The sequence below is a fragment of the Oncorhynchus tshawytscha genome, linkage group LG03 (genome assembly GCF_018296145.1).
Source record: "Oncorhynchus tshawytscha isolate Ot180627B linkage group LG03, Otsh_v2.0, whole genome shotgun sequence".
NCBI classification, from domain to species: Eukaryota; Metazoa; Chordata; class Actinopteri; order Salmoniformes; family Salmonidae; genus Oncorhynchus; species Oncorhynchus tshawytscha.
This window is the reverse complement of record NC_056431.1, coordinates 42420196-42448162: the sequence shown is the minus strand read 5'-3', so window position 1 is coordinate 42448162 and position 27967 is coordinate 42420196. Positions and strand designations below refer to the sequence as shown.

The following is a 27967-nucleotide window of genomic DNA, read 5'->3' as shown; positions in this document are numbered from 1 at the left end:
CCCCAAGCAGACACATCGATGGCTCTGAACGAACTTTATTTAACCCTCTGCAAACTGGAAACGATTTATCCGGAGGCTGCATTCATTGTAGCTGGGGATTTTAACAAGGCTAATCTGAAAACAAGACTCCCTAAATTTTATCAGCATATCGATTGCGCAACCAGGGGTGGAAAGACCCTGGATCATTGTTACTCTAACTTCCGCGACGCATATAAGGCCCTGCCCCGCCCCCTTTCGGAAAAGCTGACCACGACTCCATTTTGTTGATCCCTGCCTACAGACAGAAACTAAAACAAGAAGCTCCCACGCTGAGGTCTGTCCAACGCTGGTCCGACCAAGCTGACTCCACACTCCAAGACTGCTTCCATCACGTGGACTGGGAGATGTTTCGTATTGCGTCAGACAACAACATTGACGAATACGCTGATACGGTGTGCGAGTTCATTAGAACGTGCGTTGAAGATGTCGTTCCCATAGCAACGATTAAAACATTCCCTAACCAGAAACCGTGGATTGATGGCAGCATTCGTGTGAAACTGAAGGCACGAACCACTGCTTTTAATCAGGGCAAGGTGTCTGGTAACATGGCTGAATACAAACAGTGCAGCTATTCCCTCCGCAAGGCTATCAAACAAGCTAAGCGCCAGTACAGAGACAAAGTAGAATCTCAATTCAACGGCTCAGACACAAGAGGTATGTGGCAGGGTCTACAGTCAATCACGGACTACAGGAAGAAACCCAGCCCAGTCACGGACCAGGATGTCTTGCTCCCAGGCAGACTAAATAACTTTTGCCCGCTTTGAGGACAATACAGTGCCACTGACACGGCCTGCAACGGAAACATGCGGTCTCTCCTTCACTGCAGCCGAAGTGAGTAAGACATTTAAACGTGTTAACCCTCGCAAGGCTGCAGGCCCAGACGGCATCCCCAGCCGCGCCCTCAGAGCATGCGCAGACCAGCTGGCCGGTGTGTTTACGGACATATTCAATCAATCCCTATACCAGTCTGCTGTTCCCACATGCTTCAAGAGGGCCACCATTGTTCCTGTTCCCAAGAAAGCTAAGGTAACTGAGCTAAACGACTACCGCCCCGTAGCACTCACATCCGTCATCATGAAGTGCTTTGAGAGACTAGTCAAGGACCATATCACCTCCACCCTACCTGACACCCTTGACCCACTCCAATTTGCTTACCGCCCAAATAGGTCCACAGACGATGCAATCTCAACCACACTGCACACTGCCCTAACCCATCTGGACAAGAGGAATACCTATGTGAGAAGGCTGTTCATCGACTACAGCTCGGCATTCAACACCATAGTACCCTCCAAGCTCGTCATCAAGCTCGAGACCCTGGGTCTCGACCCCGCCCTGTGCAACTGGGTACTGGACTTCCTGACGGGCCGCCCCCAGGTGGTGAGGGTAGGCAACAACATCTCCTCCCCGCTGATCCTCAACACTGGGGCCCCACAAGGGTGCGTTCTGAGCCCTCTCCTGTACTCCCTGTTCACCCACGACTGCGTGGCCATGCACGCCTCCAACTCAATCATCAAGTTTGCGGACGACACAACAGTGGTAGGCTTGATTACCAACAACGACGAGACGGCCTACAGGGAGGAGGTGAGGGCCCTCGGAGTGTGGTGTCAGGAAAATAACCTCACACTCAACGTCAACAAAACTAAGGAGATGATTGTGGACTTCAGGAAACAGCAGAGGGAACACCCCCATCCACATCGATGGAACAGTAGTGGAGAGGGTAGCAAGTTTTAAGTTCCTCGGCATACACATCACAGACAAACTGAATTGGTCCACTCACACAGACAGCATCGTGAGGAAGGCGCAGCAGCGCCTCTTCAACCTCAGGAGGCTGAAGAAATTCGGCTTGTCACCAAAAGCACTCACAAACTTCTACAGATGCACAATCGAGAGCATCCTGGCGGGCTGTATCACCGCCTGGTATGGCAACTGCACTGCCCTCAACCGTAAGGCTCTCCAGAGGGTAGTGAGGTCTGCACAACGCATCACCGGGGGCAAACTACCTGCCCTCCAGGACACCTACACCACCCGATGCTACAGGAAGGCCATAAAGATCATCAAGGACATCAACCACCCGAGCCACTGCCTGTTCACCCCGCTGCCATCCAGAAGGCGAGGTCAGTACAGGTGCATCAAAGCTGGGACCGAGAGACTGAAAAACAGCTTCTATCTCAAGGCCATCAGACTGTTAAACAGCCACCACTAACATTGAGTGGCTACTGCCAACACACTGTCAATGACACTGACTCTACTCCAGCCACTTTAATCATGGGAATTGATGGGAAATGATGTAAATATATCACTAGCCACTTTAAACAATGCTACCTTATATAATGTTACTTACCCTACATTGTTCATCTCATATGCATACGTTGATACTGTACTCTATATCATCGACTGCATCCTTATGTAATACATGTATCACTAGCCACTTTAACTATGCCACTTGGTTTACATACTTATCTCATATGTATATACTGTACTCGATATCATCTACTGTATCTTGCCTATGCTGCTCTGTACCATCACTCATTCATATATCCTTATGTACATATTCTTTATCCCCTTACACTGTGTATGACAGTAGTTTTTTTTGGAATTGTTAGTTAGATTACTTGCTCGTTATTACTGCATTGTCGGAACTAGAAGCACAAGCATTTCGCTACACTCGCATTAACATCTGCTAACCATGTGTATGTGACAAATAAAATTTGATTTGATTTGATTTATGTTTTGCTATAATGAAAAAGCTGGGTCACCCTATCACTCACAATTGGGATCTCTGTGGAAGAGTGGCTTGAATCCTTACTGTTACATGCAGTGTCTTTTGCACAGTCACTTCTCATCGATAGCGTCCATAGACTTTGTAACTATTACTGGATTAGAACAGTTAGACATTTTTAATTGGTTGTATATCTTTTCAATTACATTTTTCCATGTGTATTTTCATCTCACTGTTTGCTCTTTTTTATTTGCTTTCATCAGTCTGATTAATGCTTATTTCAACGAGTATCCTATGGCCACAACCCTCAATGTACTTTTTTTCTTTCAGTGTTGATTATCTTCATAACAATTAAATCATTTGTGTTTAATGGACTAAGTTGTGGCCTGCGTTCATTCAATTTCTTAAATATTCTTCAAATTGTAATAATTTACGAGTCTTGGATCGATCAAAAATATCGTACTGCTCCTTTAACTATCTGATGGCCGCACTATGGAATGTATGGTATGCATTTCAGACTAGACGAAGTGTAGCAAAACAGGGAAACATTGTTTGTAACAATCTATCGTTTATAGACCTATTATTTTATCATACCAGCTATTAACCAGCATGGCCTCTACATCTTATATAGGCTGTTTTGTTGTAGATTATCTCCTTGGAATTTGCAGAAAAAGTTCTTATATAGTGTTGTTTTCATGTTATCCAGTGAAGTCATAATCCCTATACCAGATAGAGTAATGGTTTTTCCCACCGTAGCAGAGTCGGTTCTGTGGAAGATTCAATGCAAATCAATGAACTCAGTCAAAAGATCGGGGTTGGGCAAACGAAGTTCAGACTGATTCGCGGATACATTGCCATCGCTGTATAGTACAGTAGTATATGTCAAATACAGTATACTATTTAGGCCTACAGTAGCCTATAATTTATGCTTTAGTGTAGCAAAGATACGATTTGTTTTAAAAAAACATCTCTGGTTAAATGTACAACTTCTCCTAAACAGCCATTGGATACAAATAGTTCGAAATAAATCTGTTTTGGGATTTTGGAAACCGACGATGATTTTTGCGAATTCTGCGAATCCATTGAGGACTCCGTATCGTAAGCAGGTAAATAGCCTATTTGATTATACAAGAGGTATGCAATAGTAATCCTCCTCACCACCAAGCGGACTTTATCCACATCGCCAAACAGGAATGTTTTGTTGATTAGCCTACGGTGACGAATAGCTTAATCGCAGAGAGAATTTAAGAACAGAAAGTTTCGTTTTCATTTGTTAACAGACTTTTTGCTGGGCATTTAAAAACGTACTTCTACTCATATAGTATTAGTGGGTTACTCTGAAACTCTGCTCTATTGTCGTTGTATTCTTTCAGTAAACTGGTAGGCTATTGCTACTGTAGTTTGTTGGTCCTTATGTCAGTGTATTTAGACCTTTAAAAGTGAATCTAGTCACTCATCAACCTTTTCTGTGACCTGGATTTTAACCAACAATTAATTTCGTCTATTATATAGTTTGTTATCAAATGCAATTCATTTGATATATCGTGGTAGAGAAGTGAAGGCATCCTCAAGAGAGGCTCTCTGAAATTCCACTTTACCTTTAAACTTTGGAGATTCAGGAGCTTGTCCTGGCTACTGTAATGGGAAATTCCATGATAACATGATAACATGTTCCATGTTAATGAGACTCAGATTTGTTTTGACATTGTGTGCCAAACAAAAACTAATGATTGCAAAGTTAAACAAAGCATACACCTCTATTTACAATGACTATTTTTTAACAATTTCCACTGAATATTTTACAAAAACACACAGAATGACGGTTTGTGCTGTTTGTGCCGTCATTCTGTTACCAAACTTTGCATCTGCACTGTTCTTCAACTAAGTATGTTTTTGTAAAATGTTCAACGGAAATTGTTAAAAGTAGTCCTTGTAAATAGAGTTATCTGGTTTGTTTAACTTTGCAATCAATGAAAATCGGAGTCTCATCGCTGCTCTGTTACTGTGGAATTGCCCTTGTGTTCCAATGTAGAACTGGTTCAGTAGCAGTGCCTAGACAATGTTGATATTTGACCTATTTATATGACTGGAAGGATTCTATGTAAACCTTCATGTATCACTTTTTCATATTTTTCAAACCTACAACAATGTAATAATCCACACAGATAACATTGAGGTCATGAGGAAATGTATTGGAATGACCTTGATATAATTGAATGATAGTTTGATGTGCCTCTGTAGCTTGCTGTTTCGCATGTTAAATGAATGCATAGTGGAATGCAATTCAATCATGCATCTGATTTTCCCAACTTAGAATGGATTAACATTCTTGACATAATGAAACTATTGATGGAGTTGAAGACTTCAGGATTATTCACATTCAGTATAATTCAAGTCTGCTGTCATAACAAGAGGCCAGTTTTAGTTCAGTGCTGGGATAGTGCTGTGAGGGCGCGGTCTGTGTTACTGGAAGCCCAGTGTATTTCCAGCTCGGATATGACGGCTCTGCTGGTCTGGAGCATGCTGATAAGAGGCTGGGTTCTCCCCATCACACTCCCTTAGACTCTGGAGCTCAATAGGCATGCAGATGTATGAAAACAAGCAGGCTTTCAGTCCTGTAGAAAAGGGAGTTTCTATCCTTTAGTATGTGGGTTTAGCCGAGGGAACTGCGGGCATTTTCCTCAAAGATTGTCTTTGTTCATATATATCTTGAGCTGATGGCACACTTCCTAGTTGGGGGCCTGATGATGGGATCAGATGATTATGTCGAGCTATAACATTATCTAAATGTTCTCTTTCTCTTCGCTATTACATGGAGCAGACTGATAGTTATGTATAGAAAGTTTAAACAAGCAATTTGAATACACTGGATTGCTGTGAAGGACGACATGATCATGAAGTGCTTGTTGTTCAAATGTTTATAAAGCACAAATACCCAACAACACCGTCTTTAACATTGTGAGAACAATCAACATGGCTCTCAACCTATACCCAATGCTTTCTGTACCATGTGCACTTCATACCAGATGCGTCTGTTATGTGTTCAAAAGGTGACTGTGATTGAAGGACCTTTACAGTTGACAGAAAACAAGTGAAAGAATTGACTGTTTTGTAACGTGACCTATCAGGACGTGACACTCTTTGAGAGACAGCCTGGAGATTACATGTGATCCTTCTTCTTGCATGTTACATGGAATTCATGAAATTTGGGACATGTTTTAAAAAAAATCCATGCAATGATTCTCAATCAGGTTCTACTGTCAGTGTCACCTTGGAGGACACATGTCAGCATTGACCTTTTATCTCCTTTTTCTCATGTCTTTTAGGCTAGGGCTATGTATTGAGTTACAAGGCCAACTCAATAGGAGAGTATTCAATGCCACCTTTGGGTCCAGACTTTCAATGTAATCTTTATTTAATGCACTTGCATGGTAACATTGTTGTTAACAGAATGAGACATGACGCTGAATGATGACTCATACAACAGTAAGTGTGGGAATTTGGGATATCTGACCATGGATCGTGAAATGGAAAGTGAAATGCTGCGAAAGGTGGTTTAAAATGGAAATTCCTGTTCCCTATAGATCCCACCATGAGATTTATGCCCGAAACAGAAACATCCAGGGAGTGCAAGATAAACATGGTAATAGTGGGGTGTTGGGTTTCTTCAACTGTATTTCATGGAATTGGACTTCTCTGTTCAGAAAGCACAGTGACAAAGACCAGGGTTATTTTTGGCAGCTTGTCATAAGAAAGTTGCATTCATGTCAGTTTATGTCAGTTCTTTGTCTAGAGGTTAATAATAGCCCGCATGTCAGATATGATGCTTGATAGATAAATTGTATCTTGCCTCGTATCTCAAAACCTCTAGCCGATATGTTACGACCTCAAGCATGCACGCCATGGTGATTTAATGTCTTAACCTGTCCTCCCACCATATAGAGGGAAAATACATGGGATCCTTCAACCGCCAAGAGTCCCCGTCAGAGTTAATTGAGGACAGCCGTCAGAGCAGCACTCTTTGTGAAAAGGTAGTCATTTCATTTGAGTAGTTTCACACCATACAAAGAGCAGTTTGTGTCAGAAAGGAAAACAATGAAGGAAATTAAATACCCATCATCGTCGTCTTGAAAACAGGAGGTCAAGTCGGTTTCCGTGGTGAAGGTATGTGAACCGGAAAGGAAGAAGATCTCTTGCTTGGAACCAGTCCATCTTGAGGATTGCGCAATTCTGCCACCACTCCATGCTTGGGATTCCATCAAATTAAATTGTATTTGTCACATGCACCGAGTACAACAGGTGTAGACCTTACAGAGATTTCTTATAAGCGTCCAGGTTAGAGTCCCGTTCCTTGAAAGCGGCAGCTCTACCCTTTACCTCAGTGCGGATGTTGCCTGTAATCCATAGCTTCTGGTTGCGGTATGTACGTACGGTCACTGTGGAGACAACGTCATCAATACGCTTATTGATGAAGCCAGTGACTGATGTGGTGTACTCCTCAATGCCATCAGAAGAATCGAGGAAAACATATTTCAGTCTGTACTAGCAAAACAGTCCTTTAGGTTAGTATCTGCGTCATCTGACTTCTTTCGTATTGAGTGAGTCCGGGTACTTCTTGCTTTAGTTTTTGCTTGTAAGCAGGAATCAGGAGGATAGAATTATGGTCCGATTTGCCAAATGGAGGGAGAGCTATGTACGGGACCTTATGTGGAGTAAAGGTAGTCTATAGTTGGTCTATAGTTTTTTTTCTCTCTGGTTGCACATGTAACATGCTGGTAGAAATTAGGAAAAACGGATTTAAGTTTCCCTGCATTAAGGTCCCCTGCCACTAGGTACCCACAACTCATTGAGTGCGGTTTTAGAGCCAGCATCAGTTTGTGGTGGTTAATAGAAAGCTATGAAGAATATAGATAAACTCTATTGGTAAATAGTGGTCTACAGCTTATCATGAGATACTCTACCTCGGGCGAGCAAAACCTCAAGACTTCCTTAATATTAGATTTCGTGCATCAACAAATAGACACAGATCTTGCCGATGCACGGAAAACCCAGCCAGCTGTATGTTATCCATGTTGTCGTTCAGCCACGACTCGGTGAAACATAAGATATCTGTCATTCTGCCCCTGAACAAGGCAGTTAACCCACCGTTCATAGGCCGTCATTGAAAATAAGAATGTGTTCTTAACTGACTTGACTAGTTAATTAAAGGTATAAAAATACTAAATTAAAATCGGCAAATCGGCGCCCAAAAATACCGATTTCCGATTGTTATGAAAACTTAAAATCGGCCCAAATTAATCGGCCATTCCGATTAATCCACACTTGCCTTGTGTCGTTCTTCAACAAAGACGGCTTACAAAACATTATGGTGGAACCAGATGTAAGTTGTTATAGCGTCATAACGAGTCAAGCAAAAAATGGACAATTGAGAGGAATATCTTGGTTAATGTAGAGACAAACGTTTGTGCATATTTTTTTGTCATAAAGTTAATTTTACTAGCCAATATTAGCCAGCTAGCTAGTGTTAGGAGAATGAATTTGTAATTCGTGTTGTTTAATGTTTTAGGGACTCCTGAGAAATCCAGCAAACAAGGCTGTCGTCTTGTGAAACAGTGGATGTAAAGAATCTAGCTAGCTAAAGCACTTACTGCAAATTGAATGTACAATTGTATAAGCTTGCCTTGCAACCTAGCTGAAGTAACATAGCTAACTAACTATTTACTTGCTTATTGTGTAGTGGAGGATAAAAAATAACTGTATGCCTATGGATGTGTAGCTAGCTACAGTATGTAGCAGATCTGTGTATGGACCCTAAAACGTTAGGTTCTGAACTAATATTCATTCCAATCTATGAACCTCAGCTATCTTAGTTGTTGCATAAACTTCAAGTCTAAATGGCATTAATGAAGCCTATGGATAGAGTAGAATATAATAACTTTATTGTGCCAAGGATGTAAGTCCTATATACACATGTACTGTAGTTATTACCACGCATGAGATTCCCACATTGTAGCCTGTACATTGAATATATTCACTGATGTACACTTCCTTGGCGGTTCAGGAATGAATCTCTGAGACTTCTTTTTCAGCCATATCATACTCCATTATTTAAATGATGCTGTGTCTGCATGTATGTATTACAATTATACACTTCAACAGTGTTTACTACCCCAGCTCCTGGGACATCAATGATTACACATTGTAACTATGCAATAGACTAGAAACATGATTGATTTGTAATTCATATATACAGAAATAAACTATGCATATCTAACTCCCTTCATCTGCATTAATCTGAGGAACCAGGATAGTATTTCAATGAGATACTTAATTTCCACCAGTGGAGAATGTGAAACGCTTTATTGAAAGAAGTTCATTATCCAGGTGTTATAAATACATAAATGCATTATAATTATGATAATTGTAATATTATAAATACAATATAATGTGTGTATTATAAAACGAGGAAGAAAGACGAGGTGGGGAGAGAGGTGTAGAAGACAGAAAGGGAAAGAGATAGGAACAGCGGCAGACAACATATGATTCATGAATTACAGTACTACCCTAATATTCTCTCAGTTCATCACAATTGCGGTGTCTCCTAACCAGCCTTGGGCACCCAGTTGGTCCGAAGGTTATCTTAAGAGCGGGTGAAGTGGCGATGACGGGACTGGCTTCGTCTCTCACATCAAAACATACCTGCAGATGAGAGAGCATGATTAAGCCTTGTTTAAAAAAATAAATAATTCTAACACGGTCAGTCATCTTAAATCAGGAGGTGAAATGCAAAACGGACCTTGGATCATTAACTCTGGGACTCCTACCTCTCTGTCTGTATTTCAATGTAAAGCGTCTCTTTAATAATACTTCCTGTTGACCCGACCAAGTGACATCTCACCAATGATCATGCTGTGCCCTCTGTGTCAGCCAGTTCAGATGCGGGAGGAATTCACCAAAACAACTGATATAACCTAGAGGGTTTAGGGAGAAGGGGGAGAGGGATGGAGTGAAGAAGAGAGACTGTTTTTTTGTGTGTGTGGTCTTACCTGGTGTCCACACTAAGTGGCTGCAGAGTATTTTATGCTGAAAAACAGACACATGAGGACAAACAATAGAAGATAATATCAATATAAGATACTGTATGTGACGCAGACACCTATCAGAGGGTACCTGAAGCGTTTAAATATAGAGGGCTATGTGTCTCACCACTTGGTTATTGCAAGGCTAACCCTCAGGGAAATCATGACTTGGCAGCAACAGATAGTCCAGTGAAAATGGCTGTGTTTATGTGGTGTAACTCTGAAAATTAGCAGCTGACATCTTTAGGGTTTTTTAATTAATGTGAGACAGGTTCCATGTATGTGAGACAAGTTCCATGTACAACAAGACAGGCAGAGATTGAGAAAAAGAACACAGAACAGTTTAATTAGCTCTGGTTATAGACACTTTTGCCAGCGATAAAGCTTCCACGGCCTGTTCCTCGGACAGTGAACATCTGGCAATATCTACATTTTCGACCCCTAGGTCCGCTCGCTCTCTGAAAGTAAAGAAAACAGCTTACTTTTTATAGACATGAAAACAATAACTGAGAAATGACCGTTCAATCTAAAGCAGCAGATGTCGTTTTTAGGATACGTCAATACAGCCCATAACCACACATTTATACAAACGTGCTGCTGTATGCAGAATTCTAGACGCACAACCAAAGATGCTGCCATACCCTGCCAGCACGCCCACGAGCGAGCCACTCAGAAGCAGAATGATGACCCGTGGAAGAGGGAAAGGAATGAGATTTGTTGCAAGTTGGGAAGGAGGGCTAATAGCTGAACAATAGACTATTCAACCTTTACTAAAGAATAGTCTCATAGCCGAGCTAGGTGTGAAAAAACCTATCACAGACCAGATTTGCCCTAACGACCAAGGGGTAGCTTGCTACTTAATGTAACAAAGTAATGACTTTTCAAATAAATTACGTTACAAGTTATGTGGACAATAGAACGAGTCAAAATTCATCCAAGACTGAAAAACGGCTTAAGAACGTTGGCTAAACTGGAACACTAGTGCGAGCCCATAGCAAATGAATGGAATCGAACGTTCGCGGAGCCTGTTTTGACTGGTGTGATGCTTAAAATTCCATTAAAAATGTATCTCTTTTCATTTTACCACTAGAATCTGTTCGTCGGACGAAACTGGAAAAAACTACTTGTGTAGAAAGTAAACATCTGCACCTCGATGGTGTCAACTGTGCATATGTCTGCGTAATGAAAAAGTAGGGGAAAAATAAAAACTTCGGACTATTTCAGGTCTAGCGATCGATGACCAACGAGCTCGCTGCCCAGACTTACATAATTACAAAGAGGAGATTCTCCTGATTTTAAAATAGTGTCCGTGTAACAGTTTTCCTTCCGTCCCTACCTGGGCTCAAACCAGGGACCCTCTGCACACATAGACAACAGCCACCCTCGAAGCATCGTTACCCATCACTCCACAAAAGCTGCAGCCCTTGCAGAGCAAGGGGAACCACTTCAAGGTCTCAGAGCGAGTTATGTCACCGTTTGAAACGCTATTAGCGAGCACCCCGCTAACTAGCTAGCCATTTTACACTGGTTACACCCGACTTGAAAAAAGTCCAAATATACACATTGCAACATATTTGGCGAAATAGACAGACATGCCTATATTTCCCCCATAGGAAACAATGGGAAGACCGCAGAATTCCAATATTATTTTTGTTGTTTACATTTTGTTGTTTACATTTGAACTATAATACAATGTGAGCAGGTCTCATTACCAACAATAGCGAAGCAGGCATTGTGACGTTGAACAATAAGCTGGGAATAGAACGTTTGGAAGGCGAGTTGGTGCCACGGTGCTCAATAGAACTAATAGGAGCTGGCAGGGTGAAAAATGCACTAAAATAAGTCCTGTTTTTCGCGATTACTTCAAAACGACTGCAAGCAGCTGGGAAATATTATGAAACTGGGCTCCACGCTGGATGCAATGAACTAGTTTTTATCAGAAAAGAACGTTGTTAAAATTTTTATGTGTCCAGCCTACTATCTACACGGATTTCAGAGCACTCTCGTCTGAGTGTACCAGAGCGCAGAATAATTACTTTACGAGCGCTCAAAACCCGTTGAATATGGCCGGTGTCAGTAAATGTTGGGGAAAAAAACGTCATTAAATTGTTTCCAGCAGCACATTTAAAGTCACCAACGCTCTGGTTAACACAAAAACTGCCTTACCAGCTCTGCTAGGGTGAGTAAAATGGTCAGAGTGGTGTCATTTGTGTCTGGAAGTAGCTAGCCAATGTTAGCTTGGGTACTTGACTGCCGTTGTAAGGCCAGAACTCTCAAATCAACCCTACTCCTCGACCCGAACGTGTGTGCTCCGAGAGCGAAACGTTCTGAATTTACAAACTGACAATTTTTCTCTGAATGGAAACACCATAATATTAATCAAATTAATGAAGCCAAATTTCTTCAAATCAATCCCATATACTACGTTATTACAAATGCTTCTATCAAATGCTTCTCAAAGATGCCCTCTGGTGGTCAAATTAGCAATAACTTGCAGTAACAGAAGAAATGGCTGAGAATTAAATGGCGTGCCACAGAATGCTGCAGCAACACGCAGGGTGTGCCGCAGTATGACGCAAATTTTAAAGGAGGAACCACTGTAGGTTTGATGGTAGAGGCGGATTACCCACACGCCATCGGATCCTTACAAGACACCCCAACCTACGTCCCCTATCTCTCTCTCTTCTTCATGCGAATGAAGTAAATCCTTTGCGTCCGACTCGTATAAAAAAACATTTTTTTTTACAGATCTTCGTAAAGTACGAGGTGAGTCATCTCTGTCCTGATATCCAGAAGCTCTTTTCGGTCATAAGAGACGGTGGCAGAAACATTATGTATAAAATAAGTTACAAATAACGCAGGAAAAAAACACACACAATAGCACAATTGGTTAGGAGCCCGTAAAAACAGGCAGGCATCTCCACCGGCGCTATTGTATCATCTCAGCTTCCTCTCTTGTGATTCCTCAGAGGGGGAAGGGTGATAATCAGTGTCAGACACAGAACAGACACACAGATCAGTTTTAGAAGAGGGCCAGCTTTTAAGATCATAACATATGTGGCCCTACAAACAGGAAGCATGCTACAGATGTAGGATGTTAATTTCATCATCCTGTCGCAGGAGAATGTTCCTGCAATGCGTTTGATGTTTAAAAAGTCTTCGGAAGTTTGTAATTTCCACTTTGAAATATCAGACTTGGTTTTCCCTTACGAAAAATGTATCGACCCCTACAAAAATGTCCATAATTATAATCCACATAACAATTTTTTTGTTAATCCACACAGCAAACTGGCTCAAATTAAGATCTTACATCTGTGTAATAGCCTATTGCTCAATCACACAAGGGATCTTTTCTGAGATGTGGAAAACAAGCTATTCTTGACAAGGCCCATCTGATTTATAGATGCTGATTGAATTAGAGCAAGCATCTTGGAAATACATCTGAAATTCAATGCTGGAAATGCTGGTCGACACATTGTCTTTCCATTTGATTCGAGAGGGTACATCGTTAGCATCTGGCAAGTTTCAGAAAATGGGTGGCATGTCATTGTTTCAATCACGCTGATCCTCAGAGTTCAGAAATAGCAGTACTGGTCTTGAGGTTGAGTTACATTCTGCACCATGCCTTAAGTCTGCATGTTACTGTAGGGGAGCAGTGGAATGGGAAGAAAGCCATGCTGGGGGGTGTAGTTGTTAAGATGTCTAGTTTGGAGTCAGTCAGCCACCAGGGGGCGATGGCCTCAGAAGGGCTCACTCTTTCACGCACAACCATCCAGTCTCACACTAGTGTCAGAGCAGATCTGCAGGCCTCTCTGGACCCAGTTTGTGCTGACTTCTCTCTATGTATCACTGCTCTGTGAAATATTAATCCTCACACCAGGCACCCACTCAATATTCTCAAATGATGGAGTATCGGGACAGTTCATTTTTTAGTATGCACCAAAATGGAAGATTTAGCTGGGCCACACAACGATATGTTTGTGGTGAAGACAGATGGTTTTCTGGTCCAGCGCACTAAAATACTGTTATTGGTTACAGTGGGAGTGAGTAATAAGAATGTCTCTGTGCAGCTCATGGTGGAGACAAGATTCATAGACAAAGCTGAGGGTTTTAATCAAATCCACGCACACTTTGTTAACCCACTAATGAAATGCAGACTTTCATTGTTTCATGATTACTCTCTGGCTGGCAATCACTAGCTCTGCAAGACATCAATACAAATGTAACAGATATATTTATTTGAGCAATTAAATGGCTCTGCATCCATGTGGCAAGGCAATGTAGTCTGCTTCGTTTTGAGAAGTCTATTTCTCTCTCTGACTTTCTCCCTCTTGTTTAGCAAAAGGGAGACGCCAGTATTGCACTTCACACCGACATGTTGTTTTCTCTTGGACTGACACCATTCTGTGTGTTTCCCTTTGGCAGCCACCTGTTGCCTCCTCCTCCCAGCCCATGGCTCCGCCCAGCCCCAGCACCAACAGCAGCACCAACAACAGCAGTAGCTCCAGCACTGCAGGTTGGGAGCAACTCAGTAAAACCAACCTGTACATCCGAGGCCTTGCCCCAGCCACCACCGACCATGATCTGGTCAAGCTTTGCCAGCCGTGAGTACACTTCCTTCATCTTATGATTACATCTATTGACTGGTTATTGACTTGTTGGCTGCTGTCACCAACACCATGACTGTGGTAGAGAGATTCAAAGCAGCAGTTACTTATTTGACCTGAGTTGGAGATAATAACAGCCTGTTCAAACCAAATCGAATTGTATTCGTCACATGCGCCAAATACCACAAGTGAAATGCTTACTTACAAGCCCATAACCAACAATGCAGTTTTATGAAAAATACATGTTAAGTAAAAAATAGATAAGAAAAAATAAGAAATAAAAGTAACAAATAATTAAAGAGCAGCAACAAAATAACAACAGTGAGGCAACACACAGGGGGTACCGGTACAGAGTCAATGCACAGGGTCACCGGTCAGTCAAGGCAAATGAGGTAATATGTGCATAGGTAGACCCAAAGTGACTATGCACAGACAATAAACAGAGAATATCAGCAGTGCAAAAGAGAGGGGGGGGGCAATGCAAATAGTCCAGGTAGCCATTTGATTAGCTATTCAGGAGTCTTATGGCTTGGGGTAGAAGCTGTTGAGAAGTCTTTTGGTCCTAGACTTGGCACTCCAGTACTGCTTGCTGTGCAGTAGCAGAGAGAGCAGTCTATGACTAGGGTGGCTGGAGTTTTTGACCATTTTTAGGGTCTCCCTCTGACACCACTTGGTATAGAGGGGAACAGGGGATACCTAGTCAGTTATAGAACTGAATACCTTCAAATTAAATGTGCCTCTCTCTGAATCAGAGGGGTGCGCGGGGCTGCCTTAGTCAACATCCACGGCACCCGGGGAACAGTGGGTTAACTGCCTTACTCAGAACGACACATTTTTACCTTGTCAGCTTGAGGATTTGATCCAGCAACCTTTCGGTTACTGGCCCAATGCTCTAACCACTAGGCTACCTGCCGAGGTCCTGGATGGCAGGAAGCTTGGCCCCAGTGATGTACTGGGCTGTACCCACTACCCTCTGTAGTGATGCAACCAGTCAGGATGCTCTTGATGGTGCAGCTGTAGAACGTTTAGAGGATCTGAGGACCCATGCCAAATATTTTCAGTCTCCTGAGGGGGAATTAGTTTTGTTGTACCCTCTTCACGACTGTCTTGGTGTGCTTGGACCATGCTAGTTTGTTGGTGATGTGGACACCAAGGAACTTGAAGCTCTCAACCTGCTCCACTACAGCCCCGTCGATGATCTCCTTTGTCTTGATCACGTTGAGGGAGAGGTTGTTTTCCTGGCACCACACTGTCAGGTCTCTGACCTCCTCCCTATAGGCTGTCTCATCGTTGTTGGTGATCAGGCCTACCACAGTTGTGTCATCAGCAAACTTAATGATGGTGTTGGAGTCATGCCTGGCCATGCAGTCATGAGTAAACAGGGAGTACAGGAAGGGACTGAATACGCACCCCTGAGGGGCCCCGTTTTGAGGATCTGCGTGGCGGATGTGTTGTTACCTGCCCTTACCACCTGGGGGCGGCACGTCAGGAAGTCCAGGATCCAGTTGCAGAGGGAGGTGTTTAGTCCCAGGGTCCTTAGCTTAGTGATTCGCTTTGAGGGCACTATGGTGTTCAACACAGAGCGGTAGTCAATGAATAGCATTCTCACATAGGTGTTCCTTTTATCCAGGTGGGAAAGGGCAGTATGGAGTGCAATAGAGATTGCATCATCTGTGGATCTGTTGGGGCGGTATGCAAATTGGAGTGGGTCTAAGGTATCTGGGATAATGGTGTTGATGTTGGCCATGACCAGCCTTTCAACGCACTTCATGGCTACAGACGTGAGTGCTATGGGTCGGTAGTCATTTAGGCAGGTTACCTCAATGTTCTTTGGCACAGGGACTATGGTGGTCTGCTGTTGCTATTACAGAAGGTTTGTTTGAGGGCATAGCAGGATTTCATATAAGTTTCCAGGTTAGAGACCCACTCCTTGAATCGGCAGCTCTACCCTTTTGTTCAGTGCGGATGTCACCTGTAATCCATGGCTTCTGGTTGGGGTATGTACGTACAGTCATTGTGGGGGGGGGGTGTCATCGATGCACTTTTTGATGAAGCCAATGACTGATGTGGTGTACTCCTCAATGTAATTCCGAAGTCATCATGATATGTCATTGTTTGTCAGACCTGTGCTAGCATAATTTATTTGAATCTAATTCATACAAAGAAACAAACACTGAGTGTACAGTGACCAGGTGAATCCAGGTAAAAGCGATGATCCCTTATAGATATAATTTGTTAAATGCACTCTAATCAGTGTAGATGAAGGAGAGAAGACAGGTTAAATAAGTATTTTAAGCTTTGAGACAGTTGAGAAATGGATTGTGAATATGTGCCTTTCAGAGGGTGAATGGGCAAGACAAAAGATTGAAGGGCCTATGAACGGAGTATGGTAGTAGGTGCCAGGTGCACCGGTATGAGTGTGTCAAGAACTGCAACGCTTCTGGGTTTTTCACACTCAACAGTTTCCCATGGGTATCAAGAATGGTCCCCCACCCAAAGGGCATCCAGCCAACTTGACACAACTGTTGTAAGCATTGAAGTCAACATGGGCCAGCATCCCCGTGCAACGCTTTCGACACCTTGTAGAGTCCATGTCCCGATGAGGCTGTTCTGCAGTCAAAGGGGGGTGCAACTCAATATTAGGAAGATGTTCCAAATGTTTTGTGCACTTTAACATTATGTTAGGTGTTGCATGGTCTTCCTGTGATGTCACAATGCTATATGAAGAACAAGACCTCAGTTACCAGTGGACCGTCTCAATGTGCATTTAATAGATACTAATAAGGTTAGATGACTCACTGTAGCTCAGTTGGTAGAGCATTGCACTTGCAACGCCAGGATAGTGGGTTTCGATTCCTGGGACCATCAGAATGTAAAATGTATACACGCATGACTGTAAGTGGCTTTGCTAAATGGTATATATTATTATTATTATTGTTATATTACTGCCGTGTTTTAAGTAGAACCTAGCTGGGACAGATCACTGGACCAGATAGAGAGAGTGAGAGAGATAGCAGTGAGTGAAGGAGGGGGGATGGAGATATTTGAGTAGATGATGTCCAACACTGCAAGGGGAGAGCTGACAGGGGCATTACATCTGAATTTAAAATGAAAGATGATATTGGAAGACTACAAGGGCAAACCCAGAGAGCCTTAGCAGCTGACAGTATCTGAAGCGAGACAGTGGGGAGTTCATGTATGCAGAGGATAAAAGGAGCCATCCCAGCCCGCTCTCATCCACAGCCCCATTGTGTTATTGTGTACCTATCTATGGAAAAGACCACCGAGGTGACTTTGAAATCTCATTTTCATCTCCCAGACCCCCGCTAAACCCCCCCCCACCTCCACAATGTGATGTTGACTTTGCAGCACATTCAACCCCTCGATCTCCCAATCGGCTTGCATAGATCCTCTATCCTGCGTTTAGAAAGAGAGATACAGAGTGATAGCTGCTGTTTGGCAACCTATACCACACACAAGATTGTCTGGAACACTAGTAAACTATGTTTACTTTTCCTAAAAAATGACTTAGAGGGGAATTGAATAATTGAAGAAAGCAAACAGGTATTGAATGTTTGAGTCCTGCACGGGTTCGTTTTTTGGAGCTGTACCCGGCCACATTAATTCCGAGCCCCACCCGATACCCGATATCAGGACAGATTCTTCTCCGCAACCGGACCCTCCCGCATATAATTATCCTGAGAGCCGACCTGTGACCCGCCAAAATAACATACATTTATTTAATTGTTTGTATGTAGTTTATTTGGCTATTCCCTTTCCCTGCCTTAATTAATTTGTCTGCGTGTTTTTTCAACATTTCGATAAAAGGAAAACGTATCATTAATTAAGAACAATATGTTCTTATTTTCACAATGCGAAGCGGCACATTGACAATTCAAATGGCTTAAAAAAGGAGCCTTCTAATTAGCCTTCTTACCTAATGAAGGACTATAGCTGACATAACAAAACCTTTATGCATAGATCATCAAATAGTTTAATAAAAACGCCAATAAACAATTCCCAGATTCAAATAGGCTACAGGCTGCAAAAATAGCCTACATTTATTTAGTAGGCTATAGGCTACTCAAACTTTTACCAGTTTCACAGGTTTAAACTTTATATGGCCTGCATATGGTCTAAATTAACTGAAGCCTGAATGAATGTAATAATGAACTCTGGTTAGGCTACGTTAGCCATTTTTGCTTAAACTAGGCTAGCCAGGGAAAGTAAACTTGAGAACACAGTCGTGCGTGTGGGGGAGGGAACATAATCTCTGAATTTGATCAAATTAGGAATGTTTTAGCACCACACAACATGCTCCTGGGTAAAAAAAATATATATATGTAAGATCTTGATTTAAAACGTTTCCGACCCGCAATATATTTGTTCTGGACCGCGAGCCGACCCACGGGTTGAAAGAATGTTTTAAATTCCACCCGCCAGCTGATTTATTTTGTAGGTTACCTGCGGGGACCATGGGTATCTGACCCGATGCAGGTCTCTGTTGTATGTACAGTGAAAGGCAGTTAGATTCATACTGATAACGTCATGTATATAAGGGAGTGATGTCCGGACCGTCTCTAGCACTGTTGATGGTTTGTCATAGCGCAGCCGCTTTCTGTTGCCATTTTAAGATTTGGGATTAGAGCTCTCTTTAGAGATTCCGGGTCAACAGCTCTTGCTCTTTTACCCTGTGTTGTAACTAGCTTAATCCTTCCCCCGACTGAAATGTTCTTAGCGTATAAACTCACCCTAATCAATGTTATATCAATGCTGATTTTCAGTGACTAGTAGCCTAAATACTGGCAACAGTTCAGCCACGCTCTCCCAAAATAAACTCTTAAAACGTTAGATGAAGAACGTTGTGTTCAACAACCAATCAGTGACCCCGCTTGAAATTGGAGTGCATATTAACATTGAGATTGCAGAGGCCATTCTGGTTGGTATGACCATGAATGGACACAAACAGGAGTTGGCTAATGCACAAACAGACTGGACCACCAGTCTACTCAGTCAGTAGGTCAGGGGTAATGCACCTTAGCTAGTTGTTTAGACAATCTAAAGAGGTTGGAATAGATCCCTGTGTTTTTCCAACTGATCCCACCTGAGCTGATCCACCAACCGATCCCAAAATATCCCCAAATAAAATCCTGAAATGTCTACTTAAAACCTTGAGGCATTAGTTGAGGATTCAAAAAGCACAAGGTATAATCAGTTCTTGTTGATAGCAAAGTGATTCTTCATATCGCATTAAAAAAAAAAATTCACTTGCTACTCAGGAACACTTTACAGCCCTCAGTCAATACGAGGCCATAACTCAATCCTGCTATTTTCAGAGCAGACAGAACAGTATCCCTCAGTGCTATCCGCAGGAATCAATAAGCATGCAGTGAATAGTAATCAGAGCCCTTTTAGCCACTGTAATGGGATAAAGGCAAGGGGGGGAAAGGCAGGTGGAATGGGAGTACATTGTTCTCCTAGCTGCTACTGCCACCACTTTCTCAGAGAAGACATTCTACCTGATTCAAGCAGCTCACCCTCATCTGTCTGACAGCACCAAGCAGCTCACCCTCATCTGTCTAACAGCACCAAGCAGCTCCAACACACTGTGATAGATGGTTAGTGAAAGCTAATGGAAAAGGGGGGAGTCTAATGGCTAAGGTTGTCTTAGGAAGCTTATTTTCCTGGAAGATGTGTTGAAGCACACACACACACACACACACACACACACACACACACACAGAGACACCTTTGGCCGTTGTCTAAAGCCTTCCACATGTTTCTGTTCGGCTGGAGCCGAACAGTTTGTTCACATACTCCTTCAAGTGACAAAATGTGCATAATAAGGGAATCTTTTCTCTTTGAATGACTACAAACACTTCATTGAAGAATCTCCTCGCTACTGTTGACCAGTCACCGATGAATGGGCGTACACTTCGGTTACCGACTTCACCTTGACTCGATTAAAAAACGTCTTGTGCACGAACAGCCAGAAAAAATCGAACTAAAACGTCACAAAATGTTGCCATAATACATTGAATTTTGTAAAGTATTCAGATCCCTTGACATTTTCCTAATTTTGTTACATTACAGCCCAATTTTAAAATGGATTAAATTGTTTTTTCCCCCTCATCAACCTACACACAACACCCCAAAAACATTTTTTTTTTTTTTGCAAAATGTACATTTTTGCAAATGTATAAAAAATACCCCCGGAAATATCACATTTCCATAAGTATTCAGACCTTTTACTCAGTACTTTGTTGAAGCACATTTGGCAGCGATTACAGCCTCAAGTTTTCTTGGGTATGACGCTACAAGCTTGGCACACCTGTATTTGGGGAGTTTCTCCCATTCTTCTTTGCTGAGAAGAATGGGAAAATTCTTCTCTGTAGAGAGGATCTTGAGATCCTCTCAAGATCTGTCAGGTTGGATGGGGAGTGTCGCTGCCCAGCTATTTTCAGGTCTCTCCAGAGATATTCAATTGGGTTCAAGTCTGGGCTCTGGCTGGGCCACTGAAGGACATTCAGAGACTTGTCCCGAAGCCATTCCTGCGTTGTCTTGGCTGTGTACTTAGAGTCATTGTCTCGTTGGAAGGTGAACCTTCATCCCAGTCGGAGTTCCTGAGCGCTCTGGAGCAGGTTTTCATCTCTCTGATTCTCTCCAGTCTCCCAGTCCCTGCCGCTGAAAAACATCCCCACAGCATGATGCTGCCACCACCATGCTTCATCGTAGGGATGGTGCCAGGTTTCCTCCAGACGTGATGCTTGGCATTCAGGCCAAAGAGTTCAATCTTGGTTTCATCAGACCAGTGAATCTTGTCTCTCATGGTCTGAGAGTCCTTAGGTGCCTTTTTGGCCAACTCCAAACTGGCTGTCATGTGTCATTTACTGAAAAGTGGCTTCCATAAAGGACTGATTGGTGGAGTGCTGCAGAGATGGTTGTCCTTCTGGAAGGTTCTCCCGTCTCCACAGAGGAACTCTGCAGCTCTGTCAGAGTGACCATCGGGTTCTTGGTCACCTCCCAGACCATGACCCTTCTCCCCGATTGCTCAGTTTGGCCGGGCGGACAGCTTTAGGAAGAATCTTGGTGGTTCCAAACTTCTTCCATTTAAGAATGATGGAGGCCATTGTGTTCTTAAGAACCTTCAATGCTGCATACATGTTTTGGTACACTTCCCCATATCTGTGCCTCGACACAATCCTGTCTCGGAGCTCTACGGACAATTCCTTCAACCTCATGGCTTGGTTTTTTGTTCTGACATGCACTGTCAACTGTGGGACCTTTATATCGACAGATGTGTGCCTTTCCAAATCAATTGAATTCACCACAGGTGGGCTACAATCAAGTTGTAGAAATATCTCAAGGATGATCAATGGAATCCGGATGCACCTGATGTCCATGTCTAGTCTCATAGGGTCTGAATACTTATGTAAATAAGGTATTTCTGTTTTTTTAGGTGTAATAGATTTGCAAAAAAATTCTAAATCCCTGTTTTTGCTTTGTCATTATGGGGTATTGTGTGAAGGTTGATGATGACTTTAAAAAAAAAAATCATTTTAGAATAAAGCTGTAACATAACAACATGTGGAAAAAGGGAAGGGGTCTGAATACTTTCCGAATGCACTGTATTTTCACAAACTGTTTTAGATGGGAAGCATCCCGGACACCTTTACCCTGAACTTCTGTACCAATGTCATACACATTCGATGCTGAGAGTTAGAGAGTTAAACTGTGTCCTCTCAGTCATCCAACGGTGGCCCAGATTGGGAAGCGGGTGTCGTAATCCTGTGCCTTTTTTAACCTCTTGCATTTAAGGTTTAGATTTTCGCGTCCCTTGATTGGTGAGCTGCTCTGGGGGGGGTTGCCGTTGCCGTTGACACTGTGGTGATTCCTGTAATTGATTTATTTGGAGTCAATTAGTGGAAACCCCTTCATCCTCGAGGCTCTTTACCCAGTGGAGCACAGAGTAAGGTCACGCCGGCCCGCGGAGACGAGCACAGCACACACAGACATGTGCTGCTGCTCGCAAAGTCAGGCTCTGTAATTGGATTTCAAATATCATGGAGATTTATTTGGTTATATTAAGCCACTGCTGATCTGCGATCATTAATGGCAAAGACACTATAGGTGACCTTTTCCTCTGCGACAATCATAACACCATGACACACAACCAGATCTGTCACAATCGGATATATCTATGACTCACGGTCGGGACGGAGGCCTCATTTTCATAAAGCCACCACCTGCCCGCCTCCCAGGTCAAGTCAAAGCTCACACTTCCTCCTCCGTCTAGAGAGCCAATCCCCTCATCGACCATTTGTCTGCCGCGCTGATTACTACAAGGGAGGCTCATTTACTACTACGGCCTGGCGTCTGTGTGTTGTTATTGGTTGCATTCATCATTGTACAGAGAGAAAGTTGCGATATATGTCGCAGTTGCGTTCTTTGTACTGATTTGCTATTCATTTTGAATAGAGTGCGCTAGCTTAGCGCTGAAAGGAAATGCAGTGCAGCCAGTGTTTAGGGGTCACCGCTGAGTTCATTTGTCAGAGCTGGCAGCAGCAGCAACACAGTGCACAAAATAACTGTTAAAGCACAGGATGTGTCTATGGAATGCTACTCAGTCCCCCTGTGCCTGCATCGTCAATAAATCGTAAATATACAGTGTGTAATGCATATTTCATTCAAGTTTATTCCTAAATGTTTTCTGATTCTCGGTACGTCTTTTTCACGAGTCAGACATCCTTATGCCTATGTAGGATAGGTAACCCTCCATGATTCTGTCGTTTGGTAAAAATCACGGCAACCTTTGCTCCAGCACCGCAGAGATTCTCAAATCCACATGGAAACAAACGGCTTCCTGTTTCTCATGCTTTTTTTTGGTGATGTCATACATTCTTGTGCAAGCCTCACTCTTTTTGTCTTTTATAACAGGCTGCCTCTGTCGGGGACATAACGCAACACAACTAAAAATACTTCTCTCTTCCTCTCTTAGGTATGGCAAAATTGTATCAACAAAGGCCATCCTGGACAAGACGACAAACAAATGTAAAGGTGTGTATGGCTTCCTCTGTTTTAACGAAGACTTTCAGTAAGTCGGGACGTGGTTGATTCTGCTAACAGTTTTTTTTATTATTATTATTTTTGCACACAACTCAAGAAGTCATGCTCATAACAACCCCTAGGCTTAAAGCAATAAAAACTCATCACATGCATCTTCATTGAGAGGATACTGTACGTAGGTATCGCAATGACTCATTGTAAAGCAGGAGATCAGTGTTAAGGCTTTGGAGCTTTGACTTAAGACTTCCAGTTTGTGATATGATGACACAAAGGATTTTCACCATAATCCTCCTAATGCTATTGTACTAAAGACAAAGGCCATGCTAAGGAATGAATGAAGATTCTTGCTTAAGGCCTTCTTGACTCACGCAGTGGGTTTGTCACCCCAATAGTGTCACAGTGTACTGGCTCTGCCTTGTTGAAGTCATTCAGTCATCCAACAGCTATGTGGCTCAGAGGGGCTGGTCTAATCAGGAAACAGACAGACAGGCTGGCAAAAGGCTGCCACTACTTCATGTTATTTTAGTCCCTTTACTGATTGGCTGTCTGTCACTGTGCAGCGCGCTATGGGGGGGATCACAAGAGGAAGTGACAGCTCATGCCCCTCCCTCTGGAGAGTGACAAACAGTCTTGGCTCTGGCTGCAGCCCTGGGCCCAACACCCTGTTCTGACTAGTGAGAAGCGCAATGACACTGAAGCCCAGCCCAGCCAGCACGCACCACAGATGGGCTAGGAAATAAGCTTGGTCACTGTCCTGCTGGGGATTATTATACCCTTATTAATCACAGGTGGCGACTGAGTAATATCCTTTCATCTTGCATGACGATTATTTCTTGAACTCACGGCTTGCTTGAAGAAAGGTACCTGAGAAACTCCCCAAAATCCCAAATTGGAAAGCCAAATGAACATTTGCCATTCATAAAAACAAACATCAGAATGTTCCGATTCAGCATATACTTGGTTTGTGCTGTTTATCACCAAGATCAAACTAGAATCTGTAATTAGATTCCGCATTGAGCAGAGAGTTTGCTGTGGACCTGTGAGCTTGTTTGATGGTCAAATATAGCAGAGCAGAGGGCAGGGAGGGACTGCAGGTCTGACTCTGGCCTGCATGTAGCCCCAGGGGGACAGTGAACTGACCTGAGCCCTGGGCGTCATCACTGCAATCTGCAGCTTCAGCACTGTTCTCTGCTCCCCTCGGCCGACCACACTACCTCACCACCAGTCACTGACTGACCACCATGGGCCACAGAGAGGTGGGGGTCAACCACAGAACATAGTGGCCTCTGGCTTGGCCTCACTGTGGTGGCTGTCAATCACATCCTGTCACTTTCTGCTTGCAGTAGACGTCAATGTTGACCTGAGATTTAGAGTTCCAACCAAATGGCACACTATTCTCTGTATTTTACGAAGCATGGAGGAGGAGGTGTGATGCTCTGGGGGTGCTTTGCTGGTGACACTGTCAGGGATTTATTTAGAAATCAAGGACACTTAACCAGCTTGGCTACCGTAGCATTCTGCAGCGATAACCATCTGGTTTGCGCTTAGTGGGACTATCATTTGTTTGGGCTCCCGTGTGGCGCAGTGGTCTAAGGCACTGCATCTCAGTGCTAGAGGCTTCACTACAGACCCTGGTTCGATCTCTGGTTCGATCCCGGGCTGTATCACAACCGGCCGTGATTGGGAGTCCCATAGGGCGACGCACAGTTGGCCCAGCTTCGTCCAGGTTAGGGGAGGGTTTGGACAGGGTAGGCCGTCATTGTAAATAAGATTTTTTTCTTAACTGGCTTGCCTAGTTAAATAAGGGTTAAATAAAATACAAACAAATACAGAAGATAGCCCTATTTGGTAAAAGATCAAGTCCATATTATGGCAAGAACAGCGCAAATAAGCAAAGAGAAACAACAGTCCATCATTACTTTAAGGCATGAAAGTCAATCAATTTTGAAAGTTCAAGCGCTATGATGAAACGGGCTCTCATGAGGAGACCCAGAGTTACCTCTGCTGCAGAGGATAAGTTCGTTAGAGTTACCAGCCTCAGAAATTGCAGCCCAAATAAATGCTTCACAGAGTTCACGTAACAGACATCTCAACATCAACTGTTCAGAGGAGACTGCGTGAATCAGGCCTTCATGGTTGAATTGCTGCAAAGAAACCACTACTGAAGGACACCAATAAGAAGAAGAGACATGCTTGGCCCAAGAAACATGAGCAATGGACATTAGACAGGTGGAAATCTGTACTTTGGTCTGATGAGTCCAAATTTGAGATTTTTGGTTCCAACCGGCGTGTCTTTGTGAGATGCAGAATAGGTGTACGGATGATCTCCGCATGTGTGGTTCCCACCGTGAAGCATGGAGGAGGAGGTGTGATGCTGTGGGGGTGCTTTGCTGGTGACACTGTCTGTGATTCATTTAGAATTCAAGGCACACTTAACCAGCATGGCTACCACAGCATTCTGCAACGATAGGCAATTCCATCTGGTTTGCCCTTAGTGGGACTATAATTTATTTTTCAACAGGACAATGACCCAACACACCTCCAGGCTGTGTAAGAGCTATTTGACCAAGAAGGAGAGTGATGGAGTGCTGCATCAGATGACCTGCCTACACAATCACCTGACCTCAACCCAATTGAGATGGTTTTGAATGAGTTGGACTGCAGAGTGAATGAAAAGCAGCAAAAAAGTGCTCAGGATATGTCGGAACTCCTTCAACACTGTTGAAAAAGCATTCCAAGTGAAGCTGGTTGAGAGAATGCCAAGAGTGTGCAAAGCTGTCATCAAGACAAAGGGTGCTTACTTTGAATGTAAAAATATTTTTCTTTGTTTAACACTTTTTGGTTACTACATGATTCCATATGTATTATTTAATAGTTTTGATGTCTTCACTATTATTTGACAATGTAGAAAATAGTAAAATAAAGAAAAACCCTTGAATGAGTAGGTGTGTCCAAACCTTTGACTGGTACTGTATATATAAATATGTAAAAATGTAGTTAAGTACTTTTGACCAGGGTCCGTAATTGTTATATGTTTAATTGCATTGCCAACAGAAGATAGTAATGTTAAAGCTGAATGATAGGCTGTGTAACGCATATAGTGAGAAGTTTCTTGAGTGGTATGGTGTTCTGTCCCTCAGGTTACGGCTTTGTGGACTTTGATAGCCCTGCTGCAGCTCAGAAAGCTGTCACTGCCCTGAAGACCAGCGGGGTCCAAGCCCAGATGGCTAAGGTGAGGGTATGCTTGCAGTCTATTCCTATTCTCACACACTAACACCTGACAATACACAGTCTTCAATGGATTTTGGTAGTCCATTTACAGGCAGCAAAAACCTGACCCATCCAGCATTACATAGATGAATATGTATCTCCCTGCCCGGGTTGCATGTGTACCTCTCAAGTTTGTCTGCAGCCCCCCTGTGACTCTGTGGTCATTGTGCAGTAACATGAGCCCATAGGTGTGTGTGTGTGTGCGTGTGCTAGCTTGCTTGTGTTTGTGTTAGTGCTCTTGCGTTCATGTGTGTGTTCCTGCCTTTGTGTGTGTGTGTGTGTGTGCTCTTCCATTTGTGTGTGTGTGTGCTCTTGTGTTCGCGTGTGTGTGAGTGGTGGTGGTGTGTGTGACAGTTCCTAAAGGCATCCTGTCACACACTTTGGAGGGGCACCAGGGGTGAGTGGCGCCGACAGGCAGACTGTTGGGTGGAGAGAACAGGCTGGTGATACTCTGCGATGACAACAGGGTGACGAGCCGGAGAAGGAATTCCCCCTGGGGACGTGTGTCTAAGCCTCAGCAGGAGCAGAGAGGACTCAGTGTGTCCTTTCTAAAGGAGGCATATAGGGCAGACCGTATCCTAAATGAGAGCCTATTCCCTATTTAGTGCACTAGGGCCCTGGTCAAAAGTTGTGCCCTAGATAGGGCATAGGGTGCCATTTAGGACACATCCAGTGTGTCCTTTCTAAAGGAGGCTCATCTTGTCTGTTCAAAGGGCTCATTTACACTAGCCTACACTAGCCTTTTTCACTAGCCTTGGGGCGGCAGGTAGCCTAGTGGTTAGAGCATTGGGACCGTAACCGAAAGGTTGCTGGATCGAATTCCCGAGCTGACAAGGTCCAAAAAAACGATCGTTCTGCCCCTGAACAAGGTAGTTAACCCACTGTTCCCCGGTAGGCATTTCCAAACCCGGCTCCGGCCAATTGGGCTTTACGAGCACAACCAACCAAGGCACAAATTGTTGGGAAATACAGTATATTTTCCTGTTTCCCCGCTCCACATCCAAAGAAGATGTGACAGTCAATGAACGGTGTTCTAGGTCTGGAAAGTCTTAATGGGTTCAGTGCCGACTGGCACTGAGACAAGTTTGATCCCCTTGGTTTTAGGCAGGACAGGTGAAGGCTGCTTTTTGACACAATGCCGAATATTCTTGTCTCACAGAATCTTAGCTCTAAAATGACTGGAAAAT

At 43.3% G+C, this 27967-nt stretch overlaps 1 protein-coding gene across 8 annotated transcripts in view; it reads left to right on the top strand.

Annotated features, from left to right (window-relative positions):
• LOC112235968 (RNA-binding motif, single-stranded-interacting protein 1) overlaps positions 1-27967 on the top strand; it is a 46929-nt gene that overhangs the window by 7061 nt on the left and 11901 nt on the right. For 2 of the 8 annotated variants that reach the window (XM_024404553.2, XM_024404539.2), the window contains exons 1-5: positions 6305-6401; positions 6701-6789; positions 14263-14441; positions 23443-23501; positions 26651-26742. In XM_024404553.2, coding sequence (XP_024260321.1) covers positions 6320-6401; positions 6701-6789; positions 14263-14441; positions 23443-23501; positions 26651-26742 — 501 coding nt within the window. In that variant the 5' untranslated portion in view covers positions 6305-6319. Of the gene's footprint in view, positions 1-3542; positions 3865-6304; positions 6402-6700; positions 6790-14262; positions 14442-23442; positions 23502-26650; positions 26749-27967 lie in introns of those variants that run through there. The other 6 variants (XM_024404546.2, XM_024404532.2, XM_024404559.2 and 3 more) reach the window with 5 other exon arrangements.